Source organism: Ambystoma mexicanum, chromosome 10, assembly GCF_040938575.1.
Source record: "Ambystoma mexicanum isolate Mex_15411 chromosome 10, UKY_AmexF1_1, whole genome shotgun sequence".
Taxonomy (NCBI): Eukaryota; Metazoa; Chordata; class Amphibia; order Caudata; family Ambystomatidae; genus Ambystoma; species Ambystoma mexicanum.
This window is the reverse complement of record NC_090932.1, coordinates 1,305,382,724-1,305,396,813: the sequence shown is the minus strand read 5'-3', so window position 1 is coordinate 1,305,396,813 and position 14,090 is coordinate 1,305,382,724. Positions and strand designations below refer to the sequence as shown.

The 14,090-nt window shown below is 49.5% G+C and overlaps 1 protein-coding gene across 2 annotated transcripts in view; it reads right to left on the bottom strand.

Moving 5' to 3' along the window:
- Nucleotides 1-3,920: 3,920 nt before the first annotated feature.
- POLE (DNA polymerase epsilon, catalytic subunit) overlaps nt 3,921-14,090 on the bottom strand; it is an 867,587-nt gene continuing 857,417 nt past the window's right edge. For both annotated transcript variants that reach the window (XM_069619327.1, XM_069619326.1), the window contains exon 49: nt 3,921-4,731. In XM_069619327.1, the coding sequence (XP_069475428.1) occupies nt 4,618-4,731 (114 nt within the window). In that variant the 3' untranslated portion in view covers nt 3,921-4,617. The remainder of the gene's footprint in view (nt 4,732-14,090) is intronic.

The following is a 14,090-nucleotide window of genomic DNA, read 5'->3' as shown; positions in this document are numbered from 1 at the left end:
ATAGGAGATACAGCAGGGAAAATGCTGGCTTGGTTGGAAAAAAAAGGAGGAATCAGGACGGATTAGGGAGATAGAAAAGAGCGGAGATGATCTCACGCACAGGGCAGCGAAATTCAGAGGAATTTGCCCACTACTACCAGGGATTAAACAGAGTTAGGAGGACCTGCTGAGGGAAGAATTAAGGGATATCTGGATTGGGTGAATCTACCTGGGATATGAGAATGGGCAAGAGAAGAGATCGACATGGAGATCACTCGAGGAAGTAAAGGATACAATTGGCCAACTGCAAGTAGGAAAGACCCCAGGTCCAAATGGGATTCCACTTGAGTGTTGGAAGCAGTTGGGGATAGAATAGTAAAACTGTTGGGAAGGGGGCAGCACCGTGTCCCCCCCCACCCCAGGCGCTTTAAAGTAAGGCAAGATGCATCCAAGGCACTGCGACAAGCCAGGGGGAAGGAGGGTCAGTGAAAGGGAAGCCTTCCCGTTCAGCAGGATCCTATGCTAACATAATCAGTTAGTGTATTCATATGGTGTGGCCCAAGATGCGGGCGGCATTGCTATTTTGTGTAGATATTAATATTCCTAGGTAGCAGCGAAGGCTTGCGCGGTAAAGGCAGCATTACATGCACTAGGCCCAAATCCACAAGGCCACAGAAATCTCCAGTCCGAGCTCCCATGAGGAAAGTTTGCACCCCCACCTGCCACACTGTTTGTACATTGTTCTTGAAAGTGTAATGGTAATGGCTTGGTAATGGATTTTCAGATATTTGTTCTATAAATAGAAAAAAATGTCCAACAGTATGACAAGTGAGCGGCTAAAAGCAATTGAGGTCATGTGACATGGTGCAATATACATAAAGCCCTAAGAGTCACTTCCAGAGCCGAGGGGAGGATCATCAAGGGACCTAAGGGTTTTGATCCCCCTATGCTCCCTGCTAAGAAAAGGTTTGAGAACAAGCTGATCATATCTAAGCTGAAGAACGTGTGGGATGATGCATTCCGTTAGAAACCCAATGTAGTGAAACAAAAGGAACCTTCCAGTGAGATCACAGCAGTGAAGGTGGATTCGGTCAAGACAGGTCTGTTCCTCCGAGGTACAAGGAGTAGTCACCAAAGCTAGCCCCCGAGATCCACAAGTCTCTGTGCCTCAGCAGCTCAGAATGTCTTGCTGCTGCCTGCACTCAGTCTTGGGGGGGTAAATAGGTGGGGACAAAATAAACGCAATTTCTGGGCTAAAATACACAAGGTGAAACCAAACATTAATACATTAGCACCCAGGAGCCCTCTGTCCCTTTACCAAAAAGAGTATCACTTCCACCAACTAGCTGGGTGGTGAAAAAAAAGAGGCAAGCAGTTCGGGAGCATCATCTACTTGCAGAATCTTGCTAACCTATCTCTTCAGTTTAGTCTTTATTTCTTGCTCTTAATTAGCACGACAGTTTCTTTGTCCTTTTGCTCTTTCACTTATGAATTTCTCAGTTTTATCTATATAAACTAAGTTAAACTACTTAGCTACAAAATATAAATTTCGACTTACCTGTGGTAGGTCAGAAAGAGGAGACTGGCACAGAGGCACGATTGCTTGAACTTTTATTAAAGAAAAAAGCCCCCATGTTCTCCGTAAACCTACAACTCCAAACCCTTCTCTAAAACAGGAGTAAAAGGTTGCTTGTCAGGATGTCTAACATAAATAAAGTCCTTGGTCCAGAATCCTAATCTTACCTAGTTCCGGTCTCTCTCAAAAGGAAATAAAACACATGCTTCAGGAAATGCCCAATGAAAGGTTTGGCTGGTGGCTTCTGACCCCCACCGTTGGTCGCTTCACCATGGGCCCTTGCCAAGGTTTACAGTTTCAGTCCCAGTTTGTATCCTGCTACAGGGCCATCCCGGGGTTCCAGTCAGCTCACTGATGTTCTTCCCACTCTGTTTTTCAGATGAGTCTTTACTCTTTCTGGCATCCCCCATTTGGGGTTCTTAGAGAGTCTTGTCCCCACTCTGGGGATCTGCTCCTTCTCACTCCCCACTCTGGGGCTTCTCAGCCCTCCCCCCCCACTCTGGGGCTTCTTAGTCCTGTCCCCCTACTCTGGGGCTTCTCAGGCCTCTCCCCCTACTCCAAGGCTTCTCAGGCCTATCTGCCACGGGGCTTCTCAGCCCCCCTCCCACCTCCGCACTCCAGGGTTTCTTGACTTTCTCCCCACTCAGGGTCTGGTTTCCATCTTCCTTGCTTTGCCGGCCACCTCCCGGGCCACTAAACACACTGCGACAAATGGTGCTCCTCTGTAGGGTTGTGGAGTCTGCCTGGGCCTTTTCTCACTGAGGAACCCCTTATGTAACTCTGCGTCAGCAGCTGGCGATTCCACTACCCACTCGCTTTGTGCTGGACATTTCTGTGGCTTCTTGTCAGGTCTTCATTCTCATCTAGGTAGCTGGTCAGGACTCTTGCGGTTACCAGTCCACTGTGCCTTGCTCCACTCCAAAAAAACAGGCCGTCAGCTGGGACTCAAGAGTCTGGCGCTTCATTCCCCTACCGGCCACACCACCCATGAGCACTGCGGCAGAGTTGACTTCTACAGGCTACGCAGAGTGGCTCTTCTGATTGGCTCTTTCAATGACGCTCTGCCAGGGAGCTGGTCTATTCGCCTCTTCTATGTCTTCCATGAGGACTGGGGAAAGTACAGGACATAAAGCTGAGTCAGCAGTTGCAAAATGGGTTATAGGATTATCATATACCTTTGCTCCCAGAGATCCCATAAAGGTGTTAAGAGTCCGGGGGGTGGGGGGGGGAAGGATGGTGGCTTGTGTGGTGTGGGAGGTGTCACCTCGAGAGGATCCCGCTTACCTTGTCCCCTACGGGGTGTGAAATATAGCGGGCTCACGTCACTAGTCCCAAATGAGGTGGCTCCCCTTGGGGTGATGGAATCATCACATATTAAACATGCCCTATATTCCCTTTCTAATAAGGAACCTTCCCATGCTATCCCTACTAATAGTGTCTTTATTTTACTAATGTCTTTTTGAATTATTTAAATTTGTCAGATGCCAAGACCTTCTGCTGACCATTTCAAGTCCCCAAAGACTTGAATTGTTGCTCCAAGCCTTTCGAAATGATACCTCAAAGTTGTTTTTTTAAAACATTTTTCTCAATATCAGCATTGATGTAATGTATTTTCTATTTCCTAGGCATTTCTGCTCCGAGCACTTCCGTCTACTGGATAGTGTCCCTGGAAAGACTAATTACTTCTGCTGGGTATTAGCCAAGGTATTGAGCAGAGGCCATTGGCTGTGCTAGGAACCTGCCACCAAGCAGTCTAGCTTTGGATCACGGCGAGGAGAATATAACGTAGAGTAGGCTCCTAGATCGAGTACCATCACTGAAAGGCAGTTGTGCTGGCAGCACAAGACCAATGAGAGTAGTCCATGTGCCAGCTCTGGGCTGTTCACAGCACAAGACCTCTCCAGGTCACCTTGAGCACAGTCAACATTAGTTGGCCTTAAGTTAAAAAGAAGTTACGGCCATCTAACACCAGCTCAAGCCCACAACAATCCTCCACCCAGCCACACTTGACCTAACACTCACAAATGCCTGCACCGAGGATAAATAATGACCAATATTATCCCGGGATGTGGGAAAACAACTCGGACCCAGGGTTTGATGCCAAATGACCAGAAAAGGGAAGAGAGGTAGGGTAAAGGTGGTGGTAAGGGGTGACTGGGACCCAGTGAAAAGGGGGGAGATGATTGGTATTCAGAGGGTTATTCGATTGGCATCAATCCACTGGGGATAAGACCATTGGGATCCTAATAAAATATAAACAAATAGTTTTAGTTTTACTTTTTTACTCTGCAGCAAAAAAAATACCACTGGCCCACTGAACGGTATCTCTGTTCTTTCTCCAACCACCGGAATGAAAAAACAAAACTTGCTTAGTCAGCAGAATTTATTAGAAAATGTTGCTGTTTCTTTGGGTGACCAGAAATACTGAAACATTATACAGCAAGACATTGGAGGAGAATCAACCTTCCACATGGTTAGATTACACGTTACCTGTAAACATATACACCAACAGCCGAAAACAGACCAATGTGACAAGTCCACCTTTCACATGTATGTGTGTACTCTGAACAACTCTAGCCGTCCAAAATAAGCACACAGGCTTGCTCTGCCCTCACATTGTAAGCAAATGGCCCACTGCCTATTTTATGATGGCTTCAACATATCGAAGTAACACACTGGGATGAAAAAGTTACTTGCTTATGTATGGACAGACATCTGATCAGGTCCTCAAAATCTCACCAGAGTGTTCATTATGACCTTGGTAAAGCCCAGTTGTGGTTTACACGACCAGTCCACGCCATGTGATTCCGAAACCATCATCAATCACACATGAAGAACGTCTTTGTGTGACAATTGTACGCCTCTGGATCATCAGCAGAAGAGGTTTGTGAGCTCACCTTGAAGAAAAATGAGAGTCTGCTCCACACAGGGGCAAGGACAAAGGAGCTCCTTTATCTTTGCTTGTGCTACCCATTCTGAGAAACTGGAAAAAGTGCAAGGCCTCTGAAAAGCGAATAGTTTTGCTCCAAGAAGAATAGATGGTCACAAAGTTCACATTGTCTTTATCGCTTAATGAGGTGGTTCCTCTGTAGCAGCCATTCGATGGTCTCTAGCAGGTATACCATGTTGTAATGTCGTGCAATGTTCTGGAATACATCGATTTGTTCCATAAATACCTACATAGACAAAAAAAAGTACATTAATCAAAGAGCTCCATGACTTCATGGGACAGGACTGAGGCTTGGTAGGAATAAGAGGCGAGGAGTAGGGAATAAGAGGTAAGCCTATAGAAATCTCAGTCACTAAAGGCCTTAACATGTGCATTTAGAATGCACTGTACATGGAAACCATTTTTTTGAAAAATACTAAATAATTGAATTCAAAATGTGTTTAACCATTTCGTTTTGTCTTAATGGGGCATGGGCCACTTCAAGGTTATTGGCATATGTACAGGGGTGGGCCAGATCCAAGATTTTCCTAAGGCCCTGTTTGCTCACAGTACCACAGAGAATATAGGGTGTCCAATTCATACGATAATCCAATCACTGTTATAAAACTATCTGATTGTATTGAGAAATTATGAGTTACTCACCGTAGTGACTAACGTACTCTTAGTCCCCTTTCCTCCATACTGCATGGGCGTCCATCCCAAGGGACGGGAGACAACCTTTTTCACCAGAAAAAAACCTTTCATTTTAAAAATTTAGAGGCGCGCAGGAGTGCGGCCCTGGGAGCATGCGCTGCCCTGACTCCGCCCTCCGGCGATACACCTCAGTCCCCATTGACGTGTTGACAATAGAGTAAACATTGCCTAATGACACCAGTATTATTAGGGGGGAGGATGGTGGGACGTATGGAGACAAGGGGACTAAGAGTATGTTAGTCACTACGGTGAGTAACTTATAATTACTCTTGGGTCCCGTCCCCTTTCCTCCATACTGCATGGGCAATTACAACTGAATGTAGCCCCAGGGTGGAGAGGAGACCCTCCTTAAGCAAATAGGTTGCTGAGAACCGCCTGTCCGAATGCCGCATCCGATCTAGAGCCGGCATCCAGACAGTAATGCTTGCAGAAAGCCGAGGGAGTGGCCCAAGTGGCCACCCTGCTTATGACTTGCCAAGGGATCTGGCGCTGGAATGCGATGGCCGTTGCCTTGGCCTGGACTGCGTGGGTGTGCATGTTAGCCGGAAGTGGCTTGTGCTGGCCCTCGTATGCTTCTTTGATGGCCGAGTCCTACCAGCGGGATATGGAGGCCTTGGAGGCCTGATAGCCTGTTCTTGCACCTCTGAAAGTGACAAACAGGGCATCTGATTTGCGGGAGCCCTTTGTCCTGTCAAGTTAGAATTTCAGGGCACGCCCGACATCCAGGCAGTGCAGAACTCTGTGCCTCGTCCTTAGGATCGGCAAAAAATGCAGGAAGTACCATTTCCTCATTTAAATGGAAAGCAGACGGCACCTTAGGCAGAAATGCTGGGTGCGTCCGCAGGACTACTTTGTCCCTGTGAAAGGTAGTATATGGTTGTGAGGCGACCAGCGCCTGGATTTCGCCAACTCTCCAAGCCGAGGTGAGTCCGACTAGTAAGGCTGTCTTAATGGTGACCAGCCTGATGTCAGCGGACACCATTGGCTCAAACGGTTTGTGCGCCAGGGTGCCCAAGACTATGTTCAGGTCCCACATGGGGTTTGGCCTCTTAATGGGCGGGTAGAGCCTTGCGTGCCCCGTCAAATGTTTCTTTACAATCGGATTAGAGGTGGAGAAGACCCCCCTCCTCAGAGTTCCTGTAAGCCCCGATGGCTGTGAGGTAAGTGCGGCAGGTGTCCACCTGCATGCCAGAGTGGGCGAGGTGCGCCGAGAAGGAGAGCACATCGCCCAAAGTACATTCCATGCGATCAATTTCCTTGGAGCCTGCCCAGTGGCAGAACCTGGTCCATTTACTTTTATACTGGGCCCTGTCGTTTAGCTGCCACTCGTAATTGTCTGCTCCCAACCTGCCGAGCCTGCCCTCCTCCAGGTTTGATTCCCCCAGGAAGTGGACTGCTGTGAGGTACATGTCGTTTTCCAGGGCCCACTCCCACATGCTGATTGCCAGTCTGCACAGAGGAGAGGATCTGGTGACTCCCTGCTTGTTGACATAGTACATGATGGTCGAGTTGTCTGTCTGGATGAGGACAACCCTGCCCCTGAGAAGTGGAAGGAATGCTCCGAGCGCTAGCCAGATGGCGTTCAGCTCCAACCAATTGATGTGGTATTTCCTGCTCCTGTCGAGTCCAGGTGCCGTGGACCGAGAGATCGTCCAGGGTGGCTCCCCAGCCCTCGAGCGAGGAGTCTGGTGATGGTGATCTGCGGGGTGGAAGGCCTGAATGGCTTGCCCGTCCGTAGGTTGCAGTCCCTGGACCACCATGTTAGATCCGGGCAGAGAGATGGAGGAAAGTGTATCATCTCGGATTGAGAACCCCGCTCCTGGTTCCATGAAGCCGCGAAGTGCAGTTGAATACTCCACATCCTCAGTCTCGTGTGTTGGACGACTACCAGGACCCCCGCCAAAAGACCCAGGAGATGCTGGTATCACCAAGCTGAGGTCACTTCTCTGCTGAGGAAGTGAGTGGTGGCCCTCTTGATGGCCGAGATCTTGTCCTCCGACGGAAATACCTTCTCGGAGCACGTGTCCCAGATGAGGCCCAAGAATGTTAGTCTGCATGGGCTGCAGCTGCGACTTCTTGGGATTGACCGAAAAACCCAGATCGTGCAGTGTGTTCATAAGGGCATGGGAAGAGTGGTGAACTGCGTACAGAGATGTAGCCCTGACGAGGTATGGGTAGATATGGAGGCCCTGCGCTCTGAGGAGGGCAGTCACCATATGAGTCTGGTAAAGACCCTGGGGGCCGAGTTGAGGCCAAAGGGAAGGACCTTGTATTGGAAATGGTAACCATGATCCTGAACCGTAGGAAAGAACGAAGGGGCTGCCAAATCGGGACGTGTATAAAAGCTGGCGTAACCATCTTGAATTTTTGTAGAGGTAAGGAGAGGTTGAGGGTGTAAAAGTCCAGCACAACTCTCAGGCCTGCCTGGTTCTTTTTCTGAATGGCGAAAATCCTGGAGTAAAAGCCCAAGCCTCGCTGGGAGGCTGGGACTTCCTCCACGGCCTGGCTCTCTACGAGCGACCGGATCCCCGCCAGAAGACTTGCTATCCCAACTTGAGGGAGTGGAGGCGAGTAGGGGGGAGAGGCTGGGACGGGTAGGCAGTACCCTGTAGATACTACGGAGAGGATCCAGGGGTCTGCGAAATTCTAGTGCCAGAAATGTGCATGGAGCGCAAGCCTGCCCCCCACTGGAGACACGTGGACCCAGAGGGGAGTGTCATGTGTCATGCCTGCATTCCCTCAGAGGCTGTTGTGAAGTAGGGGACTGGAAAAAGCCCTTACCCCCATCCCCCTTTTTGTTGCTTGCGACGATTTGGGAGTCAGCGAGAGATCCAGCTGCCTAGACCTCCGTTTCTGGAAGCAGCGAACCCTCCGTATGTACGGCCCTTGTCGGAGTGCTGCTGTGACTGGGTGTACGATTTGGGCTTGGTCTTTGTCAAGGTGGATAAAGACTTGGCCATTTGTGAGCCGTTTTTCTTTTTGTCAAGCTCCTCGTCCGTGGTGGAGTGGAAGAGGTCTCCCCCTCCCCCTTCAAACAGCAGGTCAAATATGTATTCCTGGACATCTGGGTTGAATTTAGTTGCACAGAGCCAGGCTGTCCTCATGTCTGTGGCGATACAGATGGCACGGCCATAGGTGTCAATATTGGCCACTGTGGACTCCACGAGGTCCTGCGCCACCAGCTTAGCCTCAGCCAGTCCCACCTTGAAATGTGATTGGCTCTGCGTAGGGAGTTCTGGGAGGAAGTACGCAATTTCCCACCATAACCTCTAGTAAGCGGCAGCCAGCATGGCATCTGCGTTTGCCTGACGAAGATGCAAGGACAGGTTGGAATACAGCTTCTTCCCGTAAGCCTCCAAGATGATCTCCTCCTTGCCTAGCAGCGTTGCAGAGGAGAAGGTTGAGGACGACTGAGGCTTGGAGTATAGTGATGCCGCAGCGATCACAGAGGAGTGTGGCTGAGAATGGGCCGATAGCAAGAGTGTATCCCCTCCATCTGCCTCTACTTGGCATCCAGGCGTCGATTGACCGGCTGGGCAGAGTGGGGCTTGAGCCAACCCCTTTTGAGCAGGGAGATTACATCGGTCTGCAGTGGAATTCCCGTTTTGGCAGAGGGGCGTCGCGTGAGGGCTTCAGCAAGGACCCCCTATGCCGGTTGCTCGACCTCGGTGTTGGGGAGAATTCTCTGTAAAGGCTAATTTCCCAAACCTAGTGAGTCCCCTAGCAGCTTTGCTGGATTTTTGTTTTTTTTTTTCTCTTGCTAAGAGTGAGACTCTTTCTCCCACTCTTAGACATGATTTGAGGCTGTCCTTTGACTTTGTAATGTGTTTTATGATCTATGGGGTCTTTTACTCCATAGGGCTTCATGTGTTTTTGGTATATGTGCTACACAGCACCCTCAGTGCAGTAACACAGGGGTGTCATAGTGACCCCCAAACAGACTCCATAACCTGGGACTGACTACTGTCTCCCAAGGCATGTAAAGTCACCATTGGCTTTACTAGTCTCAAATTGTGAACAGAACCAGTACAAACCATCATATTGTGGAAGTACTGGTAGGGGTAATTCGATTGCCCCTGGGTCTGTTTCCAAGGGGGCACTGTCCAGTCCCCCTTGTCGAGTTTCTGGCTGGGGGCAGTGGATACCACGCAAAATATTCCACCAGAATATTTCCTATGGGATTTTCCCATTCATTTTAAACGCACCACTTTTCATTTAATATTTATTCCCCGGTTCGGTCTTTTCACCAGGTCTTGGTTTTAAAATGGCGTTTGTGTTCGCCTCTGAAACCCTAACCCAGGTCGAGCTCTTTGTTCCACTTTTGGCAGGCTTCTGCACAGAAGCCTCCAAAAGTGGTGCCACTCTGTCTGGGTCTACAGGATGTGTGGGAGGGGGGAATAGGCACCCTGGACTGAGTTGCCTTGGCAACTCAAGTCGCACTCTTGTGTGATTGGCCCAGTGGTGAGCCGCCCGGCTCACCACATAGCATGTTTGATTGACAGCTAGGCCGATGAATGGGGGTTTTCTGCATAAAAGCAGGGCTTTGGGGACTGGAACTTCAGAAGTCGCCACAGGACCTAAAGAATCCGAAGAGGGGAGAAGCTGAGCCATCTACGACGACACCACCGGTGGAGCCCTGCTGTACGAAACTCAACACTTTCCCGATGACAGAGAAGATCTTCTTCCAGGAGAGTCTTCTTCCCTTTGAGCTGGTGGGACCAACCAGTTCGCCTTTTTTGCGCCTTCCTGGATCGTCTCGTGGTCGAATCGCCTGTGCCAAGCACCCCGGTGGCCGGATAGCCACGTTTCACCACTACCGCGAATAAAAGGGTAGTACCTTTTAACCGAGAAACTCCACGGCTGGTTTCTTCCCTGGCAGTGCAACGACCTCAAGCTTTCCTCCACGTCGAGATCTTCTCTTCCCCTGGACAAAGCCCCGACTTGCACCCGCTGCCAGGAACAACTGCCCCCGCTGGAGCTTTCTCACAATTTCAGGTACTGTGTCCCGCCTGGTCTCCCTTGCAACAGAATGTCCAAGGTGTCCCGTAAATCCTTGACTCTCTATCCTGGGGTGTCCTCAGACCTGTTAACATGACCTTTCTAACTTGATTCAACCTCTTTTGACTTTTCTGCAAAGACTTCGAGTGCATTTCCACTGTGTGATCTTAGGCACATTCCGCCTTGCTCTCTCCAAGAGTGGGCCTGGCCTATGAACTTTCTGCTCGACAGTAGTCCCTGCCTTTCTTGACTTGCTGTGGGTTCTTAAAAGTGTTGGTACTGTGTGATTTTCCTATTCTGACTTTTCTCTCCCTTTTTAAACATATTATTGGAGTGCCATCTATGGTTACGTGCTCACCCGTTTTGCTAAATAAGTGGTGTATTAACCTAGACTTATCAAATAATTAATTAGGGAGGTGTATATATTTCTAGTGACTGTGTTTGAACTTGCTTGACATATTAGTGCCAGTGTATTTTTACAAGTGTGTTTTTAAATAAATAATTATATACTTTTATACCCAAGCTCTGGTCAGTGTTTGCTTGTACTACCAGGGCCGGTCTTTGCATCAGGCAGCCAAAGCGGCTGCCTGACGTCAGTCAGCCTCTGGGGGGCGCTGCACCAGCAGTCCACAGTGCCAGTGCTAGATACACGTGTAACATGTTTGTTTCCTAACATTATAAAAATGAATGTGCCTGTTCATTTTTATAATGTTAGGAAACTAACGTATTACACGTGTATTCTGCCACTGGCACTGCTGCAGGCTGTGGCCTCGGCCAGGGCAGTTTCTAATCCATTCGGTGCCCAGGGCGAAACACTAGGAATGCCCCCCCTCCCCGCATCCCATCCCATGTGCCACTCCCACCGCACCCCACGCTCCACTCCCACCGCACCACTCCCACCGCACCCCGCGCACCACTCCCATATTGCACCGTTAAGAAACTCCTACCCAAAGTCAAACAGTCCATCAAACAAGGAATGAATTGCCATTTGCAACGGTGGGCCACTTTTTCACTGGTGCCCAAGACAATTTTATGCCCCAGTCCCACTTAGGATGCAGATAATGAGGACTGGGCACACCAAGAAACCATGAATATGGCATAGGATGCAGTATATACAACCAACAAAGAACACAAGATGCTCAAGGGGGTTTGGAGGCAACCTAAGCCAAAAGGGCAATGACAAGGAGACACCTTTGATACATTAAAGTCTTGACTGTTGTAAGGATACATGGACCAGGATTATTTATTTATTCATGCAATGTTTGTCGGGTAACTGCATATTTATTTATGCAATGTGTGTCGGATACAGATATCCGACAAACATTGCATAAATAAATTATCCGTCTCCATGTACACGACAAACATTGTATGAATAAATAAATAAACCGGTTCGTGGCTTAAAGAATATTTACTCAGCAACACTGGTCAAAACTATTATCCGCATAGTGAAGTAACTCATCACCATTGCCATGGAAGTGGTTTAAAGTGCAATTGATATATAGTTTGGAAAAGAAGCGGCATGAAGAAATAGCACTGCTTTAAACTATTATTTTGCCCATTTTCTGGGTTTGCAGGTACGCACCATGGGCCCAAACGGGTCTCCGTTTGTACCGTGTCGGGGCCCACAGTGCGTCCCTGCAAGGCATGCCCACTCCACACAGCCCACTGCACCTCCCCTCCCATCTCAATGCCAGCACAAAACCATTTAGTGACTAATGGGCCACCATTAGCAGTTTCCTGCCGGCATTGTGATGGAAGGGGCTGGTCTTAGCTGCAGGGGGACCTAAAGTATTGTTATTGGTGTGCTTATGCCCCCAACCCCAAGTGGCGTGAAAGTGGTCTCTGGACTTCTGTAAAGTCATGTAGTACTTTTGTACTATGTGACATTAGAGTCGGAAGGGGCAGCGCCAGCACCTGACCTGCAGAACTTTCGCTGCATCAATGCGCCGCCCCACAAACTGGGGAATTCCATCCCCTCCAGAGGCTCCAGGGCCTGGGGCAACTGCATCCCCGGGGCTATTGCGCCCCGGGCAGTTGCCTGCCTCGCAAGGCCGAGAAACGGGCCTGGCCTCAGCCCTCAGACAGAGCAGGGCAATTGGCAAATAAATTAGCAACATTTGCTGCTTTATTACCTTCCCCCGGCCCTGGGTGGCGCTGGCGACGCTATTGCCAGCCAGGCCCATGGGCGCACCCTCCTCCAGGCTAGGGGCACGCACTGACACTGAAGTGTGGTACGATTGGGGCTGGCTGGTGTTGTCGGCCCCGGCCATTACAGAAAAGAGGAGCGATTCGGTCACTAAATCCTGAAGTTGTTCCCATCACAAGCACACACTGCCAAGCAGCAGCAGAATCAGCAAATACAAACAGTTGCCGCATCCTGTCCTCGCTGATTGGGCCTTGTTTCAGGAAATCCGGCAGTAACTACAGCCTGCCGAGGCAAGCACACTTCTTTCCTCCTGCTCCCGTCCTCGCAGGTGAGGCCTATTGCTGCATAGGTGTTTTATTTATTTTAAAATGGTATTGCGGAGATGACTGGGCCAACCAAGAACGGCCTCTGAAGGCAACAAAGCTAGACACTTTTGTCAAGGCTCAAGTAGTCATGAAAAAGGAAGCGAGCACTGGTGGTTGACTCTCCTCAGGAGATCAAAAGGCCGGTTCTCAGAAGACCTGGGCAGAGTGTCACCGTCAGCAGATGTTAGACAGTTGCAAGTTCCAGCGGGGTTGGATTGGTCAGTCCGTCGGCCATTCGGCCCATGGCCAGGCCCAAATCACGTCGAGGGTGAGGCCCTGGGGGCCAGTACCACGCGTGTGCCGGTTTGGAGGTTACTACGCCCCCTAGTTCCTGCTCCCGAGCATATTGTTCATCGTTCCCTCTTTCCTGGGCATGCTTCGGCCATTACGGAAAAGAGGAGCGAGTGAGTCACTAAATCCTGATGTTGTTCCCATCACAAGCACACACTGCTCTTTCCTGGGCATGCACTGCTGACTTTATTTTAGTACAAGAGTTTCATACATTTCACTGTTCGCTAAGACTTGTCATACTCTTCTTTGTCGTTGTGCTTCTTTTGTTTGTAATAGCAATCACGCTAGTCTAACGAGATAAACAAACACCTACACAAACGCACCTCGTGAATGATGGTGTGAAGGATGGATGCAGGCGCTGGACCAAAAGCTGAGCGAAGTCTGCACAGCGGCTGGCTTGGGAAAGCGACTGAGCAACTACAGTAGAAACCGTCTCTGTGGACGGTTGGCCCATCTTCCGTATAATGCAAATACCCAGACTTGTATGATGCATGCTTCACTTTCTTTGTTCCATTGGGGGTGACATGCTGTAGCATCAATTCATGGCCTTTAAAATACCCCGCATGGTGCAGCTTCCGATCTCCTTTAACACAAACGCTGGGAAATGGCCATGACGAGCTATCGCTACATTAATCAAAGCCAGGTCTCTAAATAATGGTTCAAGTGTTGGGGAATCACCTGCTCACACTTTGTCGTGTGCCCAACTAGTGCGCAAAAGGTGTTTCAGAGCGTGGGGCTCTTGATGCTACCCATTTCTGCATTTGATACACCAGCAGCTAAACACACCCTGGGGAGGCAGCTCCTTCTGCATAGTACATTTCTCCCCCAAGCTCGGGACAATGTTCTTTACCAAAATGGAGAATGTGAAAAAGCGCAGGGTTGCAAGGCTGGGGGGTAAGGGTGGAGGGCAAAGCACACTACGCTTGGGGTACACTGAAGATGCTTCCCCTGATACCCGCAGTACTACAAGTCCCTTGAAATGAAATTCGTCTATACACTGCACAATGTGCAAGGGCCGCTGTTATTCAAGCAGCACGCGACTAGTAATTCGCAAAAAGTAAACTTAACAAGTCCCAAGAAAATGTTGCCTTC